The sequence below is a fragment of the Carlito syrichta genome, unplaced genomic scaffold (assembly GCF_000164805.1).
Source record: "Carlito syrichta isolate Samal-C Ts95f unplaced genomic scaffold, Tarsius_syrichta-2.0.1 Scaffold315119, whole genome shotgun sequence".
NCBI lineage: Eukaryota > Metazoa > Chordata > Mammalia > Primates > Tarsiidae > Carlito > Carlito syrichta.
Genome location: NW_007259215.1, coordinates 469243 through 491905, shown reverse-complemented (window position 1 = coordinate 491905; position 22663 = coordinate 469243). Strand labels below are relative to the sequence as shown.

At 36.7% G+C, this 22663-nt stretch overlaps 2 protein-coding genes and 1 long non-coding RNA gene across 4 annotated transcripts in view; 2 read left to right on the top strand and 1 right to left on the bottom strand.

Annotated features, from left to right (window-relative positions):
* MPP6 (membrane palmitoylated protein 6) overlaps nucleotides 1-10752 on the top strand; it is a 66878-nt gene extending 56126 nt beyond the window's left edge. Inside the window, exons 10-12 of one of the 2 annotated variants that reach the window (XM_021706075.1) lie at nucleotides 1911-2113; nucleotides 3486-3614; nucleotides 10239-10752. In XM_021706075.1, coding sequence (XP_021561750.1) covers nucleotides 1911-2113; nucleotides 3486-3614; nucleotides 10239-10415 — 509 coding nt within the window. In that variant the 3' untranslated portion in view covers nucleotides 10416-10752. The remainder of the gene's footprint in view (nucleotides 1-1910; nucleotides 2114-3485; nucleotides 3615-10238) is intronic. The other variant, XM_008072328.2, reaches the window with a different exon arrangement.
* A 3249-nt stretch (nucleotides 10753-14001) lies between these two features.
* Nucleotides 14002-17540, top strand: LOC103274912. Its single transcript, XR_505282.2, has 2 exons — nucleotides 14002-16688; nucleotides 16787-17540. It is a non-coding gene; the product is annotated as an uncharacterized LOC103274912 (long non-coding RNA).
* A 1545-nt stretch (nucleotides 17541-19085) lies between these two features.
* The window catches only part of DFNA5 (DFNA5, deafness associated tumor suppressor), a 75599-nt gene continuing 72021 nt past the window's right edge, over nucleotides 19086-22663 (bottom strand). Inside the window, exon 10 of the mRNA XM_008072327.2 lies at nucleotides 19086-20464. Coding sequence (XP_008070518.1) covers nucleotides 20234-20464 — 231 coding nt within the window. The 3' untranslated portion in view covers nucleotides 19086-20233. The remainder of the gene's footprint in view (nucleotides 20465-22663) is intronic.

Below are 22663 nucleotides of genomic sequence, written 5' to 3'. Positions count from 1 at the left end.
AGTAGCAATGTGTAGTATGATGTTCGCTCAACCATGCTTGTGCCATTTTCTTTGTCCGCCTGTCACATGGTAACATTAACACTCATTTGATTAACGCCATCTTTTGATTGGATATCATACTTTAAATATGTATACCTGTAGACTGTTTTTTGGAGTGTTCAGTAGAGAATGGGATTGTCGTTAAAATTCGCTTGTAAACTAAAGAACATTTCTCCAAGAATTAAGATTCCTTCAACATGTTGGGAGGTAGAGGTAGGAGTAATATATATGCATATACATGTTTATTTTAAGTAGCACATTCTCATATATGGTTTCACTGTATGACTTTACCAAAAAACAGTACTCTTTAAAATCATGTTCACAGATATTGAGCCAAGTGCTAGTATGCATGTATTTACGGAGTATTAAATTGCCTTAGAAATTCTGTCATACTCCTTTGGTGAATATTTCAGAAACCTTAAGGATCACAGTTTTGAATGTGAAAAGCTATCATAGCATCTTGAAGATTCTTGAAGTACTTTATAATTGTTCTTTACAGTGGTCTGAGATGATCATACTCAAGGTTGAGCAAGCAAACAGCAAAAGAAAAAGGAAGTCTTGTGCATAATGATCTCATTTATGAAATAGGCCCTAAACTCAAACAAGACTGCAATATAAAGATTAAAAACTTTGAAGTTCATTTTGTTCTTAATAAAGTTTTTTTTTTTTAATGTCTCATGCTTATTCCTAATAGTGAAAACACTGTCAACTTTTTATTTGGATTACTTTCTAATTTTAATTTCATGTACTTAATGAATGATTTGCTCAGATATCCTGCATTTGTAGCATTTAGCTAGTAGAAGTAGAATGCTTTTTTATATCTGATCCAGCTAAGCTCAGAGTAAGACAAAGCTTGAAATAGGATACACAAATATTTGTTCTCTTCTTCAAAGCTGATGTAACAAAGTTGTCAGAGAGTATGGCTTTGCAACAGTTTTAAAGATAGTAATAGTTCATTCCTAGCACAGACCAACTTGCAAGGGAATTGCATGTCTAATCAAAGCTCTAAAATATCAGGAAAAAAGAATCGCCTACTTCTAAATTTTGACTTGAGCTAATTCACTCTCATTCTCCCAGAAAGAATGTCAGGTCAGAGCAGAGGAAGTTAATAGACTATAGTAAAAATGAGGTGGCTAGCTCCACCACTGAAGTATAAAATAGAACAATCAATGTCTGGCAATATCAATAAAGAGTAACTTGAAAGAAACAGTTGTTCAGATAAGACAAAGGATAGTTTGTAGATAAAACTACACTTCAGAAAACTGATATTCCAACTAAGAATGGGTAGACTTTGCTCGCCTTTTGGGCGCTCAGTTAGGAAGTGTGAAAGTGGAAAGAAAGGATATAATAGATTCCTTAAGGGGAGTACTGGTTGGTTGACAAAAATACTTACTTGCAACATGCCTCGCTCTTATTAAGACTCTCTCTATAATTAAGAAGTTAATTGAGGGCTCTGCTGCTCGGTAAATATGTTTTTAGTTTCAAAGTGGCTTTAAAAACACATTTTTGGTACAAATTTTATGATGGAGATTACTTCTTAAAATATTCCTCTAAGTCAAGAAAGGATCAGCACATTTTCTCTATTCAAGGTCACATAGTAAAAATTTCAGGTTCTACAACCCATACCATCTCAGTTACAACTACTGCACCTTTTTAATGGGAAAGAAACCATGCACAGTAAATAAACAAATGAGTGTGGCTGGGTCTGATAAAACTTTATTTACAAAAATAGGAAGCAGGTCATATTTGGCCCCCTAGGCTGTGGTTTGCCAACCTCTGCACTAAGTGGAAAAATGTTAAGCTACCCTGTGTATTTTAGTCTATTTTCCTACCCTACAATCTGTTCAAATTCTCAATGTTATTTTATTTAGTTACTTCACGGAAACCAAGGGAAGATGAAAAAGATGGCCAGGCATATAAATTTGTATCACGATCTGAGATGGAAGCAGATATTAAAGCTGGGAAGTATTTGGAACATGGGGAGTATGAAGGAAATCTCTATGGAACCAAGATAGATTCTATTCTTGAAGTTGTCCAAACTGGACGAACTTGCATTTTAGATGTCAACCCACAAGTAAGCTGCATGGATTTCAAAGCCGTTTTTAAAATGCATTTTCTGTGGCATTTTTGTTTGAATATATGTGAGAGGAAGGAGATGTTTGTTTGTTCTGTCAGTGTGGGAAGGTGGCTCTTTCCCTCTTACCTTTTGGTAATGGAGAACTTTTCTGTGTATGTCTCCATAGCTGGTTAAATAAACTTGGCTCAATTAGCCAATGGAGACTTGGATAGCAATAGAAACTGTGTGTGATTATATCCATGGTAGAAGTTTAGTATGTATTTATTTACTTGTTCAAGTAATACATAAATATACATGTTAAGAAATGTTTAATTTAAAACTCAAACAGGACTGTAATATAAAGATTAAAAATTGAATTCAAGCTGGGCTCCGTGGCTCAGCCTGTAATCCCGTGCCTTGGGAGGATGAGGTGAGTGGATTGCCTGAGCCCGCGGGTTCGAGACCTGCCTGGGCAACTTGGCAAGACCTCATCTCTACAATAAATCAAAAATCAGTCGGGCATGGTAGCTACTCAGAAGGCTGAGGTGGAAGGATCGCCGGAGCCCAGCAGGTCGAGGCTGCAGTGGCCGGGAGCGGCCACTGCACTCCAGTCTGGGTGACAGAGTGAGGCTCCAACTAAAAAAAAAAAAAAAAAATTGAATTCACTCCTTCTCCCATCTGACACCCCCCCACCTTCATTTTATTCTCATTCCATCTCTCACCCATCCCTTGCTATCCCTCTGCACCCAGCCCAGTCTCACCTCCCTATTCAAAGATGAGTATTGGTCATAGTTTGCTATGTAATTTCCTAGTCATTTTACTGTACCTTAAAGTACAACTATATATAATGTAGTGGGTTTTCTGTTTTTGTTGTTTCTTTTTATAGAAATGGAAAAATTCTATATAGATTCTTCAGTTTTTTTATTTTTTTTAACAGCTTTTCTTGAAGATATTTTCATGGCAGTTACTATAGAGCTTTTTGTGTCCTTTGTAGTTGCTGCATAGTACTTTGTAGTGTAGATGTATATTCATTTAGTTAACCACTCTCCTGCTAATTAACACTGAAGTTATTTCTGCTTTTCAATATTAGCAGAATCCTACAATTAACATAGAGTTTACGTCATTCTTGATGATTTTTGGATCATTGAGTTTTACACTTTCCTTTGTTCAAAAGGAACAAAGAGGAGTGAGACTGAGTTCAGAATAAAGCTAATGGATCACTGTTTTAGGAAAGTACTATATGAAATGAGAAAGACAGAAGGGAGAGAGTTATTAAATTATATCCTTAATCCTTAGGAAGAGGGCAGATAGACTGTGATATTTACTAAAGGGTAGCAGAGTTCAAACTCTAATGCTGTGTAAATTGGTTTATAATTGTTCTTCTACACAGGCACTGAAAGTGTTGAGGACATCCGAGTTCATGCCCTATGTCGTATTTATCGCTGCTCCAGAGCTAGAAACGTTACGTGCCATGCACAAGGCCGTGGTGGATGCAGGAATCACCACTAAGCTTTTGACGGTGAGCTAACAATATGATTTTCCTCCTAAAGTATTTCCTTTTCTATTGAACATGTTCAACTCTATATAATCATGCTTATGAAATAAAAGTTCTGTATGAGGCATTAAAGAGTAAAATCTCATTTACTTGATATAGTTAGGAATTAGGGCAGTTTTGCTTTTACTTGCAAATCATTGTTCACCTTATTTTAAAACAAAAATTTAGTTCCCCTTTGTAAAATGAAAAGGACCAGTATTAAAATATCAGTCCAACCCCTTCATTTTACATGTAAGGTAAGTGGGCTCAAAGACCACACACAAGTGAACTCATCCTTTGGCTTATGACCGGGAGAGTTAGGTGTTCTGATGTGTAGTTTCTGGTACATGTTTTCTCTTTTTATCCCTCTTTCCTTTTTCATATTATGGGAATTTTAAAATGTATGCACAAGAGGGAAAAAATGAACCTCCATGTACCCATCATCCAGTTTTGATAGTATGTGGCAATTTCTGGTTTCAATTAGACCCTTCCCCACTTTCTACCTCACCTTGACTTATTTTAAAGCAAATTTTTAATATGTCATCCATAAATACCTTTGTATTAATCTCTAAACGATAGACTTTTTAACATGATCATAATACCATTAATATACAAAAAATTAATATGCAATATCTTAAGATCATCTATATGCAATCTATATTTGAATTTCTCCAGGACTTATACTTTTTTTACAGTTAATTTGTTCAAATCAAGATTCAAAGAATATCAACACATTGAATTTGCTTAATGTATACTAAGTCTTTTTTTCCAGCTTAATTGAAGTATAGTTGACATACAATAAACTACCTATCTAAAGTGATCAGCTTAGTAAGTTTGGTCATATGTATGCACTCATGAAATCATTGCACCCAAAATAATAAGCACATCCATCACCACACATCTCCCTGCACTCTTTTGTAAGGCCCCGCATCTACTCTTACCTCTTCCCCACTGTAGCTGATTGTATACCTTGAAATCAGGTAGTATTTGTCCTCTTTGATCTTTTGTCTCAAGTTGCTCCATGTCCTTGCTTTCTAAATTTATGAAATATAGTTATAATAAGTATATAATGTCTTAATCTACTAAATCTAACATTTGAGCCAGCTCTGGGTCAGTTTTGATTGGATAATTTTCCTCATGGAATATATCTTGCTGCTTCTTTGTAATCCAGCAAAAAAATTTTTTGGATACCCGACATTGTGAGTGTTTTGGGGATACCAGACATTGTGAGTATTGTTTGGAAATAGTTTGTTTCTTTCAGGTCTTGCTTTTAAAATTTGTTAAGTAAGACTTGAGCAGTTCTCATTGTAGGGCCAGTTATTCCCCACAAAGGAAGCAAGACCCATTTGGTACTCTACCAAAGATCCTGTGGATCATGAGGTTTTTTTGGTTCTGGCTGGTGGGAATAAGTACTATTCCTGGCTAAGTATGAGTGTCTATAATCCTTTCTGGTGGTTCATTTTCAGCATCAAGTATCAGTGCCCATGCACAGATTGGTACTCAGCTGGTTGCTGGAAGGGGACCTTCTGCAGTCTCTGAAGTCCTGTCTATGCTACTCTCCCCTTCCAGTATTCTGTCCTGCCAACTCTTGTCACCCTGGTCTCCCTGGACTCAACTCTGTCCTCAGCTCAGAGTCCTGTAAGCTCCTCATGGTCTCTCCCTCCCTGTGCTTTAGCCCAGAAGTTCTTTCAAGCCAGTAAACTGAGGTGATCATAGGGCTCTTCATTTGTTTCGTGTCTCTCTATGATCTCTGTCTGCCTTTCTTTATCTTTTTCTTTTTCTTTTTCTTTTTTTCAGTTGGAGTCTCACTCTGTTACCCAGACTGGAGTTTAGTGGCACGATCACTCATGGCTCACCACAGCCTTGACCTCCTAGGCTCAGGTGATCCTTCTGCCTCAGCATTCCGAGTAGCTGGGACACTGAAGCATGCCACCACACCCAGCTTATTTATTTATTTATTTTTGTAGTGCCTTGTTGCCCAGGCTGGTCTCAAATTCCTGGACTTAAGCAATCCTCCTGCCTCAGCCTCCCAAAGTGCAGGGATTACAGGCGTGAGCCACCTCACCTACCCTAAAATGTCTAAGAAATTGTTGTTTTATACATTTTTCCATGACTTCGTTGTCAGATAGGAAGTTTAGTCTGGTGACTGTTATTCCATTTTGGCCGGCTCTTTAGTCTTTTTTAACATCATAATTTAGTTGTTCAAAATATTGGGTCATTTATCCTACAGAGTGTTTCATAATCTGGATTTTGCCAATTCGGTGTCCATTGTATCATTTTCCTCTATTCCTTGTATTTCGTGTAGACTGATAGGTAAATTAGAGGCATGGTCAGATATGGATTCAGGTTATATTCAGGTCTTATGTTTGGTTTGTGAGAATAATTCATAAGTGGTACTTGTTTTGTAACATCATGAGACTTATGTCAGACTATCTGTCTTTTTGTGATATAATTAATCAGAGGGTTCAGATGTCATTAGCCTGATCTATAAGGCTCCACAGTATCTTTTTACCTAAGGGTTTTAGCAAATTTTAATGATCTTTGCCTGGACTCTTTTTTTTTTTTAGAGATGGCAAAGTGGTAATATTCTAAGTTTGTCATTCCCTCTGCATTTAAAAACTAGAATTCTTCTTTTAAAAAACTTTTTCTCATCAAGCAGACTACTCTGGGGTATAGTTCACACAGAAAAGGCAGGATATATGCTTGATACTGGCCCTTTATGGGTCAGCTTTAGAATAGTGAGTTTCTTCCCCAAGGAGAGGCCTCTAGAGGTGGCAAGTGACCATGTGTGGTTTGTTTTGTTTTTTAGTCTCATGAACACGTGGGTTCAAACTCATGCTTTACTCTGTTGCAGTTATTGTTGATGCTCAAATTGTCCCATCTTTGACCAACAGGAGCTTATTCTAGTTGGCCCTTGAAATCTTTTCTTCATGAGCCTGATAGTCTTGGCTAGCTTCATGGCTATCTGGTATGATCAATGTTCCAGGCTTACCTTGTACATTTTCTATTCTAGGCCAGGAATCAGCCATTTTTCTAAAATGTCCTGGTTTCTTTTAGGGTAAATGGTATTTTAAGACCCTAATACTAGCAATGCCCATTGTCACAAGGTTGATCATTGCTTCTGGCTAGACTTTTTTACATGGACAATGCTAAAATATATGCTTTTCTGTGAGTATGTTTGAAGAAAAATATATTGTAAGTTTCATCCTGATATTTTCCAATCAAATTCAGGATTTCAGGATTTTATTTAACTTCCTATGTCTAATTCCTTTCTCTTATGTTGAATATCCCAGTTCTCAAAACCACAGGGAATGTTAGACTATCACATAACTGCTCATTTGTTTTAATCTACAGTACAAACACAACAGTCTGAGCAAAAGTATATCAACATAACCACCAATGATATGATTTACTGTGAACAGCCCCTACTAACCACCACTCCCCTGCCCCACCCTGTTCTTTCTATCTTTAGAGTATATCTCACTAAGTATCTCACAGTCAAATCACTGTATTTTAAAGCCACTAGCAATACCTCCTCTCTGTGTATTTAGGTCAGTTATTATTCTTTTTGATGTTTAAATTGTCCTATCTTCAGCTAGTAGGAGTCTATTCAACCTGGCTTCTGAGTCTTTTTAACACAATTCCAGTAAGTAGTCTTTGATATTTCTCTGATATGACAAGCTTTCTGCTATGACAAACTGTTCCAGGTTATTATTCTACATTTCCTGTCCCAGACCTGGAACCAGCCATCCAAAAGCTGGTTTCTTTTAGTAGGAGATGGTATTTAAAGATAATATAGTCAATAAGGGTATACATTAAACTCAGTTGGACATTGTTTCTAGACCTTTTCAGTGACCAGAGATAGAAAATACATTTTTCTTTTTTAGCAAACTATTCAAATTTTTTCAGTTCAAATTTTACAGTATTTTTACTTAATTTATTTGACTTTATATTTGCCTTTTTTTCTCTTAACCTGAAAATCTTGGTTCCTGATGTTATTAACATAATTTATTTTACATGTATATTAATATAAACTAAGTAAACATACATATAATTTCTTAGTAACATTATCAATATTAACAATATGATTATTAAAAAGTTTTGAGTTTCAAGGTTTTATAATTGTTCTTAGGATATTTCCCACTAGATATTAAATTGCTTTGGCCAGGCATGTTGGCTCATGCCTGTAATCCCAGCACTTTGGGAAGCTGAAGTGGAAAGATTGCTTGAACCTAGGAGTTTGAGACCAGCCTAGGCAGCATAGTAAAACCTCATTCCTGCAAAATATAAAAATATTAGCCAGGTGTTGTGGCACGTGTCTGTAGCCCCAGCTACTCAGAAGGCTAAGATGGAAGGATCACCTGAGGCCCAGAAGGTCAAGACTGCTATGAGCCATGATCATGACAGTGTACTCTAGATGTGCGACAGAGTGAGACCCCAGCTCTAAATAAATAAATAGGGTTTTTTAAGTCACTGAAGTAATTTCTTTCTGTGTGATTAAATCACCAACTTGAAACACGTCTGTTTCATTTTGCTTTTGATTTTTAGGTATTGCTTTTTTCCATTTGAATTTAAATTTTGTTGCATAATTCTATACATTTTCATAGCTCCAACGTAAATCTTAAAAATTTATCTAGCTCTTCTCTTCCCTCTCCATTCTATTTCCTCGCACCTGCAAAGGCAGCCATTATTGGTAGCCATTTATTAATTCATTTTTTAATATAAGCAAGTATGGATGTGTATCCTCCCTCCCCCTATTTCTTACATAAACAGTTGCTTATTATATACAAAGTCTGCCTGCAATTTCCCCTTAGCAGCATATCCTGGAGACCACCACTCTATAGCCAGAAAGAGAGAATTTTTTTCCCCTTTTCATCTGTGTGACATACTCCATTATTACCACAGAATTTTTTGTTTTCTTAGCAAGTCAAGTTGCTAACAACTGTAATAGATAAGAATTATTTTCAAGCTCAACTGTGGCCTGTTTATACACCTGTGATCAAAGATATGTTAGTTGTTTCAAATTTATTTGAAATCTCAATGAAAGTATTAACTGAAGTATAAGTATTAGGGTTCCTCGGGCCCAGTGGGGTACCCACTTCTGTCTCTACACTTTCCTTAGGTGTTTTCATCAAAATCACTTACATTCATACCATTGTTATGCTAATGATTTATATATAGCTAGCCTAGACCTCAGAGCTCTGATCGGTATAACCAGCTGCCTGCTTTGCATCTCCACTTGGATATCTCACAGACGTGTTAAACTTACCATATACAAAGTGCACCCTTTATTTCCCTCAAGAAGCATGCCCTCCCCACCCCGACCTTTCATTCATTTTCCTCTCTTTACACATCTGATTATATAAAAAGCTAATTGTGGTTGTTTTATCACCAAAACCACTGGTGTCATTTCCCTCTCCTCTTCCACTATCATAATCCAGGCAGCCCTCCTCTGTGACCTGGCTACTACCATCCGTCTTCCTGCTTCTGCTCACATTGTGTCACGTTCCCATTCAAGACCCACAGATGTCTTTCCCTCACATCCAGGTCCCCCATGACCTACCACCTCTGTCCCTCCTCTTTCAGTTATCTTCCCCTTCTGGGTTTTCCTTTGCTGTTTCCTCTGCCTGGAATGTTCTTTCTTCAACTATACACATGCCAACTTCCTTACTTTCATTTAGTTCTCAGCTTAAATGTTGTTCATTCAGTGTCTTTCCAGCCACTTTATCTAAAGTACATCTAAGATTCTTTGTGTCTGATTTGTTTCTTTCATAGTTTTTATGACAACATGCAATTTTTTGGTTTTTGCTCTCTATCTGTGTCCTCCATTAAAGAGCAGGAACCCTCTCTGTCTTATTACCATATCTACTGATACTGAAACATAGTAGTCACTTTAATAGGAATACAGTAAATATTTGTGGAATATGTAAAAGTACAGTGAAATCCAAAACAGCTCTACAAAAGGCTTTACTTGTCATGCAGAACCCATTACTTAAGTACTCCCCACATCACTCCAACATAACCGAAACTACTTTATGAACTATAAACAATACTCAGACAAAAACATAAATAAATTAACGTGTGTGTGTATGTTTAGTGGACAATGGGCAGCATGTTTTCAAAAAGCACTTTTAAGAGTCTATGGCTTTCTTGAGGATAGGCAGCAAATTTGGGTTTGAGCTGAGCAGCTAAGCAGCCACTGCAAATTGAATTCCTTAACTTACATGGCCATAAAGATAATAATCTTTTCAGAAAGGATGATAGTTGAGCCAGAAACCAGTTACCTGCAGTAATTCTTTTGTTACCTCAGATTCACCCTAAAATTATTGTCAGCAGCCTTTTAATTAGAAATCTCATCCTAATGTCAGTGAAACAGAAGACGCAGAATACATGTAAATGAAAACAGGTGTTGCTGGAAAGACTAAGATATGAACAGATGGTGACATTGTCTTTAGCACTCTACATAGATTAGATTTTGAGGATTAATATCAGAATTACAGCAAACATATCTAACCTTATTATTATGTTCACTTTGAGTTTGAGTTTGAGCAAGTAAATATGCATCATATCCTTTTATACCTCTACATTTTTTTTGTATCTCTTCAACAGGACTCTGACTTGAAGAAAACAGTGGATGAAAGTGCCCGGATTCAGAGAGCATACAACCACTATTTTGATTTGATCATTGTAAATGACAATCTAGACAAGGCCTTTGAAAAACTACAGACTGCCATAGAGAAACTGAGAATGGAACCACAGTGGGTCCCAATCAGTTGGGTTTACTGATGATTCAGTAAGGTTAAAAATTAAAATTAAACTTTTAAAAAGTGACTGCAACAAATAAACCTTCTACTGAGAATATACATGCACAGATAGAAGATATCTGCCGAGTCCAGGCATTTTTATTGTGTAGATTGAAATAACAGTACACTATTCTGAATTTTTATATAAAATGTGGTTGGGGAGGTGTACTAATATATAATTTATCTTAATTTTTCTAACTTTTTATGGATAATCTTTCTATTCATATCGCATAAAGAAATGCGTTGAAGCATTTTGTATATGTTTTGATTTAGTATCCTTGCCTTTTTCATCAAAGAAATTTTCAAATCATTCACTCTAACATTGGTCTCACATTTTCACTGTGATAATGAATACTACTTGAAATAGTTTTGTAAAACTGTCATTTAGTTCAGAATTTAACTAGTGAAGGATCAGTTACTCTTAATAGAAGAAAATAGTAGTTATTGCCCTTTCTTATAAATTTCTTACCAAAACAGGATTTTAATGTCAGTGCTATAGCTCAACTACCACCATCTAGATCTGCCATCAGAAGTCTGTTCAGTTCACATCTTTTCATTATTACAGAGATATACAGCTATCCATTTTAATTTACACAGATATATTAGTTTGTCTCTGCATTTCTATCTTTAGTGAAAAATTGAAGAGCAATACCTTGCACTCTCTGATGAGGTTATTCTTTTTATTTGTTGCAGTGACATGCTGATACTAACTAATTTAATATGTACACAGTAAGCTCTGGGGCTGGAAGCAAGGTTATGCAGACTGAGAGAGTGCCTTATCCTGTAAAACCTTACAGCAAGTGACACTTGAAGAAAGTTTATTTATTTTCACATGTAAAAATTCAGCTGACAAAATGAACCTATTACTTTAAACAATTTTTTCATTATGATATGGTCAGCAAATGTATTATGCCTTTGCAAATTTCTGTGATGCTTAATGGTGCCTCTAAGTTTGCAGTTGGAGGTTTTTATGAATGATCAGTATGCTTTTTGAACTGTCATGTGATCCTTAGGGTGCCTGTTTTATTTGTCGTGTTGAGAATCAAATCCATTGAACAATTTACAAAAGTTAGAAATAATTGTCAGCTGTTTTATATATTATATATACACACACACACAAAATATATACATTATATAATATGTATATTATATATGTATTATATAATATATATTAAATAATGTTTTGTGTTTTTTTACATTTCTGTTAAGAAATGCACTTTTTTCATGATTAGGAAAAAAGTTCTCCTTCAGATGTATTTACATAATATACAAACTTCCACATTCACCTCAGTTAATATCTTCCTTTAGGATTCTTGGATGGTAGAAATTCTTCCCAAAACATATTCAGAGATGTGGCTCATTATTAAAGTAAGTTGACCATATTTTATATCGCTGCTAGCTTTTCATTTAAGCTTTTCATATAAACGGTATTCACACTTTAAAGAGTTGGGTGCTTAAATATTGATGGTCATCTTTGGGGATAAACGCCAGACATCTGGCCACTGCACTTGTTTTTTCCCTCACCAAAGTTGTCACAGGGAATGCCAGCTGGGAGGACTTTGAGGGAAGCAAAAATACATCACGATAAGCAGTATTCACACATTGTTTAACATCTTTTTCACAATAAAGCAAAATACCTAAGTTGCTCTATTATTAAAGTTAAAAATCTATAGGTATTTTTTTTTATTCTAGATTTCATAGCCAGAACACAAATTCATGTTCCTTGTTCCAGGACAAGAAATTGGTGACAAAATCAATCATACTCTTTTCATAACTTTAGAAACTTTTAAACCACATTCATTTACACCAAATTCTTGGCTTCTTCAAGCAACATGAATCAAAGCACAGTATCAAGATGATGCCCTATGACAATGTTTCAACACACACTGTATATTTTAAGAGAAAGTTCAGTTCTGCACACTCAGGAAATGTGCTGCATTCTCCAGTGCACCTTCATGCTGCTGCATGGAGCCTCTTTAAACAGCTTTGGGATAATTGTAGCAGCACAAGAAGTTTATCTGTAAAATATTTCAACCATCTTGGTATGAAGGAGCTGACTTTTACACCATGTATATTAGCCTTATGTGCTATAAGGATACATATTATTTAGAAAACAGCCTATACTGAAAGGAATTTTTTTCTATTATAAATGTTATTCCTCATTGACTACTTAATTAATGCACATTAGATTCCTCCTATTGTAAAACGAAATTATGCAGTTTAGTTCATTTCAGTTTAGATGCCAGTGCGGAAAGGAATAAATTTAGAAAAGTTATTGTTTCTCAATGAGTCATTGAACTTGAAACCTAAGTCCCACGTGAACCTGCAGGAACTAGCAGTGCCCTTCTGGGGCTAGAAGTCCCAGAGGTCCCAGGAGTCTTCCTAGATAATGAGTATAGTTATGATCAAGGAAGTGTGAACTTCTTCTCTTTTGGGAAGATCTAAGATAATTAGCTTTACTGAAGAAAAAATAGCTTAAAGTGATGTTGAACAGTCGGTGATAGTTAAAATTTACACACATGTGTGTGCTTTTGGGAAACATGATGTGCCAACACATTAGTGCACCTAAGGGTTCCTTGTGGACAGGTGAGTGTCCACATTTCAGCATTCAGGGCATGACTATATACAACTAAAAACTAATATATATATATATTTTTTTTTTTTTTTTTCAAATGTACAAATAAACATGGAGGTGATGTCCCTGGATATGTCATTTAACCATAACTAGTAAAATATATGTGATGCCCTTCAAGTAGAATTTTCACCTTCATTACAGTCATGCTTTTATATTGCAATCTCTACTTCTGTGATATTTGAATAATATCAAATGTCAAGTATATCAGGACTTTGTTTAGTTCAGCCAACTCTAAGTATACAATTGCTGAACTTAGCATTCTATAATAGAAATCATATTAGAAACTCAGTATGACTGTAGCACTAGTAACATAAACTCTAGATTCTAGAATCTAATAAATTTATTTATAGTAGTCTATAAGGAGAAGTTTCCTTTAAAACAACAGATTATTAAGACAAATTTAGAAAATAACCCAAATTAGCAATAAAATACAATAGCATGACATTAAACAAGGGAGAACCCCCAAAAAGCTGGAATTATCTTTTGGAGGGTAGGCCCTTAATAGTACACTTGGAATTTGTTCCTCCAGGTCACACAATCAACCAAACTTTTTAATCTGAAAGTTTTGATAAGGTTGCATCATGATTTGCAGAAGAAATGATGTGGCAGACAGGTGACTGGTTCTTCCAGTATGACATCACACCTGCCCATACCACGCTGTGTTCAGCAGTTTTTTACCATAAACAGAATGACCTCCATACCCCACCCTCCCTGTTCACCTCATCTCACCCCAAGTAACTTTTTTTGTTTCCTCGGATGAAAAAAGTCCTCAAAGGGAAACGTTTTGCTGATGTGGAAGAGGTAAAACAAAAAATGGCAAAAGCCCTAAAAGGCATCCAAATTGACATGTTTAAAAACTTTTGAGCAGTAGAAAAAGCATCTTGATAGGTGTATTGTAACAAACGAAGAGTACTTTGAAGGTAACTGAAGTTTAAACATGTAAGAATAAATACACAATTTTTTATAAATAAATTTTGGGGGATTTCTGAGTTCCCCTTGTAGGTTAAGACCAGATACTAACTGCTTTGACCATAATATCCCAATGACAATAAAAATTATCCTTGTCTAGAAATTATTATAATGTTATTTATTTTTACTTATAACAAGTGTCATGATCCCAGTGATTGGAGTTGATTTTTAAGATGGATAGCCATAGAGTTAGGTAAAATTATTTTGAATTGGCCAGTACTGAAAATAAAAGTTTTAAAAACTGACCAAAATAATAATTACTTACATTTTACTTTTGTGTTTTCTGAAACAGCACTCCATTATCCAGAAATCACAGGCTAGAGAGCCAATAATTTTATAGTAATGGATCTTTATACTAAATATGGGAAAGGCAGTCCTGAAGTGTTATGTATATAGATAGCAGTTCATTTTTTAAATGTCTGAGTTGCCATATAATATATATATAGCAATGTGTATAATGTGTAAAATTCTCCCAAAGTACGTGAATAAAACTAAATATAGTCACTCATAGTGTTCCAAAATTTTTAATTAATCCCCATTCCTAAGACATTCTAAAACTTGTTTTTAGATTGTTTTAAAAGACTCTGGTTTTACCTTGAAGCTGGTACTAATCTCCTTTCTGAAAAATATATGAGATATTCAGCTCAGAAAATAACCAGTCATTATTATAACTTTCTTAAGGAAAAAGGGAAGAGTTCTGTATGGAAGCCTCTTGGGAAATACTTATTTAAAACTTTGAATAAATATGAGGTATGATTTAGGCTTAGAGATTATGGTACCTGCCCTTATTCCAAAGGATTTACTGTGAGCATTCATGTAATAATAACTGTAATGTATCTGAAGTTCTCAAGAAATTCAATATTTTAAATAACGGGATTACTGTATATAGTACAAATAGATAGTCTTCACAAACTTTAAAAATACATTGACTAATAGTTCAGCATCTGTCAGTTTTTTATGTAAGTACATGTTGTATACCTGAGGACGATGACTATTCTATGATTTTTTTAAGGTAAGGTAATTTTTAAATTGCATTTTTGTTCTAGCTTTTTTCAATTTATATTCACTTTTTAAGTACTTTCCATAATTCATCATGTTTACCTTCTGTGTTCCTGGAATGATTTTTTGAAAAATGCACAGGAATCAAACATGAATCCTTAATATACTAAAAAGTGAAAGAATGATGATTTCTCATTTTTAAGGTAAGAAGCATGGTTTTTGCCACTTTGGCAATACACTGCAATACTTAACATATTCTCTAGTGAGAAAAGTAAAGATGGGGTACTTCTACTGGCTAAGATCCTAATTCTGATGCTATGTGATCTTTGATCAAATTTACATCTCCCTTTGCCTTTTCTATTCCACTTGTTAAACAGGGCTAAGTTAACATTAATATTTGTCCTCACCTTAAATTATAAGATGAAATTTGTAACTGTGATGTGATAAATGCTAAACTGAAAATCCTTATTAGGCTACTTTATCTCTTATCCTTTCATTCTTTTAACATGTACCTCCTTCTGCAGTAATGCAGTCAGTGGTGAACACCATTCAGGAATCCTACCTCCAGCTCTGAAGCAGCCTCAAGGCAATTGTTCCAGCCTGTAAAATGGTCTGTTCTGCTCTGTTAGTGGTCCTGGTCAAAAGATTCCTTTTAATTTAGAAACCCATTTTAAGTACAAATCCTTGCTGCCAACCAGACCACTCGCAAGTCAAATAAAATTTGAGCAAGCATTCCAGCACTCTTTTACATCAAAACAAACTCTGATCTTTGCTCTGTAAAGCTGTCCCACTTTATCCTTATGCCTGAAATTGACCACTGCAGCCCTCTTGTTTTACCCATAGCATTAAGTGTAAAAGGCATCTGTTTCTTTATAGAAACATTCACAATGAGGTCCAATTAGTGAACCTTGCAAAATCCAGATAGTAATCCATTGCAGTTATTATTTTCTCTTTCTAATCCCTTCTCAGTCACTGACTGTAATGCAGGGATGTGAGAAATCTGACTTATCTGCACACACAAAAGTCAAAAGCAACAATTCTCCCCACTTCCCTCCCCCCCCACCTCTTTCCCCCGGCTAGCTCTTACTGTTTTCTAATTTCCAGCACAAACTGAATGAACACATCTATAGCTAATACAAATGCTGCCTATAACATGGAAGATTAAATGACTTACTGCTTATAAAGCAACCGTCTTTGAGTCCCATGAAATAGATATTGTTGCTACCACAAAATAAGGTCTTATTTTAAAAGTTGGAAATAGATGCCTTTATTGCACTTCAGCCACTAGCAAACCAGGAGTAGCAACATAAAAGTATGGCAGCCACATCTGAGATTTGGCTTTCCTTCTGTCATTCAAGATGGCCAGGGCACTTGGAGGAAGCCTAATAAACTCACTTAGAGAAGAAAAAACGATAGCATTAAAAACTCATCAGCTCTAAACCACAACAGTAAACCAGCAGTCCATTGCCACTTAAAACATGTGGCTTTCATCTTATTCTTCAGTAGGAGTTGGGGACAGTAGTCCAAGTGACATGGCTTTGAAGATATCAAGCTTGTCCTGGTAAACATGGTCCAAATGAGAAACACCGTTGCCTTTTTAGGTATAACAAGATTTCAGGCACAGCTCAGCTACATCTGTACTTGAAATACAAGGTAAATATTTCTCTTGACTGTGTAACCTCTTAAAAAGAAACGCTGGCTGGCTCCTGTTTCTTCAGTAACATTGATCTTTTTTTTTTTTTTTTTTTAAGAAGTGATTCCTTGGGTTCTGTTGTAGAAGAATGAACACTAGAGTTCAGCAACAAGTGCAATTTCTACATGTTGTGTGGAACTCTGCTAGAGCTACAAGGGGTGTTGGATGTGAAAACCTTGCTGTGGGAATTTTTTTTTTTTCCAGTTTGTTTTGGTATATTTTTCCTTTGAACACAGATGCATGCTTTTTTTAACCTCTAGTCTTTGAAGTGATTGTGAAGAGAATCTTTTTAATGGAAGGCAAAATGCTTGTTAGCAATCTAAAAATCAAAGCTGAACAAGCTGCTTAAGTAAGTTGCTGATGCAGACATTTAAAAATAAAGAGTAATTGCTACTGCTTTCCAGGTAATTGTATTACTAGTTTCTGTATAAAAGAAACATGACTGCTGTTCTTGTATAAATAAAATTTGCCTTCAGTACAGTTAAGTATTCGTTTTTCAGAAACTGTCCCTATAAATCTTTTCACATATTTCCATATACTGTCCAAAACAAAAATTACTGAAATGTTCAATCTGTAGAGATTAAATACTCCTAGTAAAATATTTTTGTATATATAAAGAAATAAATATTTACTATTGGAAAAATGCAGTGTTTCATTTATAGGTAGAACCGAGGTTTAGAGTTTGTTTTGTTTTTGTTTTTAGTGGAGGATTTCAGATTAGCTGTGGTAATTTCTTTTAAGTGCTAATAGTCTTTGTAAAAAGCCCTTAAGATCATTTAGTTTTTCCCACCTAAATAAACATACATTTATCACTTGCCTCTTTTACTCAACAAGGAAGCACTAACCATTGTCCTCTCTCCCAGGCTGAGAGATTCAAGGGGTTTCAAAAACAACACACTCAAGGAAAGAATTTCAGAGTTGGTTAAAATATAAGATCAAGAAAACAAGACATGGGTTGCTCTGAGGAAACCCTAGTAGAAAAGACAATGAGCCGAACCACCGTGGCACGTGGCTCAGTCCTGCAGCCTACAGTAAGGGGAGGTGGGCCCACCAGGTGGCCAGAGAGATGAAGGTATGGCTGTGGGGGCCTGTTGGAAGCCCCTTTTCAAAAAGTGCCCTTTACAAGAGGTTGCCCAAGCTAATTCCCGGGAATCCATACCTCATGCTTAAGAAGTTACTAGTAGGTCTCCAGAGAATTCGGTGTTAACATTGTTCATCCTTACATCTTATTCTACCCATCTTAATTTTCTATCACTGCAATAACAACCACAAATTTATCATCTTAAGGAAACAAGTTTATCTCAGTTCTGTAAGTCTGAAGTTCGACACAGAAGTCCCCAAGCTAAAATCAAGATATTGGCTGGGGCCTGACTGAATTCTTGAGGTCTAAGGGAAAATCCGTGTCATCCATGTTGTTGGCTACCTTCAGTTCCATGCAGTTATAGGACTGAGGCCCCCATTTCCTTGCTAACTATCAGACTGCTCTCTTATCTTGCACCTACCCCTTCTATCTCCAAAGCCAGAAACAGCACACAGATTCTTTCTTCTGGCCTCACCTTTCCTGCATTTTCTTGAGCCAAGTCTCTGACTATTCTGCCTGGATTATCCAGATAATCCAGGATAATCTGCAAAGTCCCTTCTTGCCACATCAGGTAACATATTCACAGGTGTCAGGGACTAGATCTTGGACATCTTTGAAGGGGACATTAATGCACCAACCATTCTAATTTCAGTGATACTTTTCTGCATCATGAAAGAGAAGTGATCCTCTTTTGTGAATGGAAACATCAGAGTTAAGGTGGCTGGCCTGTGGTATTCTAGGAAATGTCACTCTTATTTACTGTTTTCCAGGTGACCTGAGCTACTAGAACTTGTTTACTAATCTAATGATGGAAAAAAGCATGGTTCCTGATCTCAACCAGTAAATATGGGTACTTCTCTTTTTTAATTAATGAGGAAACAAGATACCATCTAGTTAGAAGAACCCTAGAGGCTGGGAACACCTGTAGCACCTTTTCAGTAGCTCTGTCTTAAAACACAATCCAACATGGTAACTGGCCAGTCTTAGGGCAACTGTGGAAACAACCAATTTCCTCAAATGCCTGTTTGATGGAACCCAAACTTTTAGCACTTACTGGGATGGCTTATTTTCTTCCAGTCTGAAGTCTGTTTTTTAGAGAATAAGACATACAAAATGAAGGAATAGCAGGGTAAAAAAAATCACTGTCTCTAATCCCAACCTCTAAGTCCCTTTCCCTAAAGGAGCCACCATTAGATTTCTTGTGTACTCTTTGAGATTTTCCATGCATATCAATACATGTATTTTTTACACAAGTAGATTAATATTACACATTTTGTTTGTGGTTTCTTTATGTTTATTTCAGAAAACCACACAAAAAGGCACATATAGTGTCATGGCACAATTTTCACGTTGGCATATTTCCAGTGTATGTACAAGGTGCTTATTTTTGCATAGTTGTCACCAGAGTGGGTCACTTTGTATCCTTTTTCCTGCACATATAAGCGTTTCCATAAGGTTAAGTCTCATTTTTATTAGAGGGGATGAAATAGTTATTTGCTTTATTTATTCCTTGTTAACATTCATTAAAATCTGAGAGCAAGAAAGGAAATAAGTGGAGGATGTTGAGATAAAAAGAAGAGGTGCTGAGTACTATGTGTCTCTCCAGCAACTGCCACCCCTCACCCCACTCAGACCAGGTCCCCAGTGGACAGCAACAGGTCCTGTCAGGACACTAGGGAGACAGTCCAAGCCATTTGTAGGACATCAAAATATGATAAAAAGTAAAATATACACAGTTCAAAGCTTCCTTTGATAGAATATGTAGTATTCTACAAATGAAGTACCCAGAATGCACAGGAAATCAACACATTCCAGACGTAGAATTGGTATGTTCATCAAAGCATGGCAAAGGCAAATAAAATTTATCTAGCCAGACCCCTAAGCAGGGGTAGGTCGATATTCGGTTTGTTTTTTTTTTTAAGTATAATTCTTTTCTAGCAGAGAAATATATATACTCTAGTGGCATTTGCAATTCACTTTCAATTACCAAATAACATATAGCACATCCAAAATGTAGCCTCTTTTGTGAAGTGATATTGCCTTCCCACAGCGTTCACAATTTAAAAAGAGTTTTTGGATTAAAGTATCAGACTCTGTTTCCATAAAACAAAGAAAGTGGAAAATGTAAGAAAGTGACAGAGGGACCCATTATTCTGCAGAAAAAAGGTCTGAATCCACACTAAGAACTCGCAACCCTCCTCAGCTCTGTAGGTGCTGGGATCTCACTTGGACACTGGGTCACCAGTACAGGAGGGCCTCTGCTGAGAAAGAAACCATCTAAAGAGTACCTGGTGAGCTGAAACTGAGGCCATTCCTAGCGCAAAAGGTCACCACTTCTTAAACTGTTTTGTCAACTCATCAATCAACTCTTGACATGCATTTGACCTAAACCCCAAAGTAGTATCTTTACAATTCTGAACATCACTAATGTTCCCTGCCTAAAGCACAGAGTCCATTCAGGGTTATATAAAGAATTAGCGGAAAGACGTTAGGGTCCTTCAGGATGACAGCTTTCACAGAGGACTTCAGTCTCTCCAGGCTAATGTCGGCTGAAGCAAACAAGCGCTGCACGATCCCAAACCTTTCGGTGTCTTTCAGGGGAGCCAAGGTTGGGTCTTCAAGATCAGATACTCCATCATCAGTCAGAGCATGAAGCTGAAACGATACATGTAAACAAATTCACAAATAAAATGTTCTAGAGCATCCACATTGTTGGATAGTAATGCAAATCTAGGTAATTCTGGAAAAAAACTAAGTTGTTTTTTATATTCCCCAAATGGAGCAGGAAAACCCTTAAGATGGAACAAGATATATTTGCTGCAGGCCAGGACCTTGGGATTGACTTTATCCAGTTTGCCTAATTATCTGAATCCCATCTCTCTAAACTCTACTTTCTACCATACACATTAACTTGAGTAGATTAGAAAGGTGAGAATGTATCTTTCTTATACACACAATTTATCTGGTTTTTAATTTTAATGAAGATATTAGAACTTAATCTATACTGGGGGTACCAAAAAATGTATACACATTTTAAGCAATGTTATCTATGTATTACTTTTAGTTTGCCGCAATCAGAAGTGTCTGGACGTTAGTGGTAACCACTCCGAGCACCACTTGTAGTTGCAGAAGTCAAACGTGACTTCTATTTATCTTTTGCTATCAGTATATATTGAGTATTACAATTTTAATAGGTTTTTTTCCTTTCTTAAAATGTGTACACATTTTTTTTTGACACCTTCTGTATTTGCACGAATCCTCGAAGGCAGGTGCCGTGTTTTAATTACATGTCCTTCTGTGAGCACCTTTGCCCTTGTTCCCCCTTCCACCTGGAATACTCTTGCTCCGGACTTCTATAGACCTCCCCTTCTCATCACTCAATCGTCAGCTGAAATGACACATGGAAGGGCCTCTCCTAACCTCCTCTCCCTCCATCTGCCCCCAGACCCATAACCCAGCCACTGGGTTATATTCCATCATATTGTCTCACAAACTACCTCTGAAATGAGCTGCTTGATAGTGTTTAGTCTGTCTCCCCTTATGAAGCCCCTGTGCTGCTCATAAGAGCAGGGACTTTCTCTGTTGTGTCCATCTTCCCTGTAGAACACAGATGCTCAACATGTTGAAGGAACATTAGTTCTTTACAGGGGTCACTTTGGCTGCTGCTTTAATTCCAACTTCTCAAAACATCTGAAATATTTGATTTGCTTTTAGGGTTTTGATCCACTGGCTGTAATTTTTTTTTAATCTTTAGCAATTACAGATTTGCCAGATTTAATTTTGAAACAGGCATTCAAGATCAGACTAATAATGTAAAGAGTAAAATTTTAAATAAAAAGAAATGAAGCCCATTAAGCATGTGTGAATTTTAATGGAAGAGAATCCAAAAGAAAAACCCCAGAAATGTTCTGAGACCTGGTGACCTTACTGAAAGTAATATGCAGCTTGTCCACATGACTGGAAAGTAGCCCTCACTGGAATGTGGAAGTACTTGTATGTTTATTCTCCGAATCAGTCTTCTGAATTGACACCTTCTAGATTCACCAAATACAACCAATGCAGTGTAACCACAGGCTTCATGGGACCACTCGGCTCAGACCTCAAGCGGCTGCTTGTGCTTTGGAGAGTGGCATGGGCCTGCCCTTAAGACACAGGCCACACATCCTGGGGGGTAAGGAAGGAGCCGCACCAGTATAGGCTGGAGACAGTCAATAGCACGACCAGCTCCATGTTCTTACTGCACGGTGGGCACCCAGCTTCCTTCTCTTAACATCCACCAACCCCCGTGCCCACAGGCATTTCTAGGTATAAAAGTGTAACAGCGCCCAGGATGGCAGGGTGAGGTGATAGAGTGATCCTTTCTCGCCCTTTTGCCAGTTCTTGGCAAATGTATCAGTGCATCTGACACTTTTCCTCCCCAAAACCCTTCAGAAAACCTCTCTCCAGGCTACTTGGGCCACCAAACAAGCAAAGTCAGGGCTACAGACAGACGTTGGGCCCTGTTCTAAGTAAATCCCTTCAAGAAACGGGATGCTCACATTCCTTCAGGAGGCAGGAGCTTCCCTGTCTTGAGACTCCAACTCAAAAAAAAAAAAAAAGCTGTTGCGAATCTGAAGGGAGGCTGTGTGAAGACGCCCGGGAGGTCTCTAAAGAAAAAGCAGTTCTTTGTCTATGTGGAGGAGTTGCCAAAAGGCGGAGGAATGACTGGTGGGCTTTTGTGCAGAAGCAGAACTCATCCGGTCTGGCACCCCATTGCTGTCAAATGGCTGCTCTTAGAACACAACAGAGCAGAACCTGGGGGCAAGGAAGATGGCAACTCCGTGTGAGCCAGTTGGAGGAGGAGCTTGCTGCCGT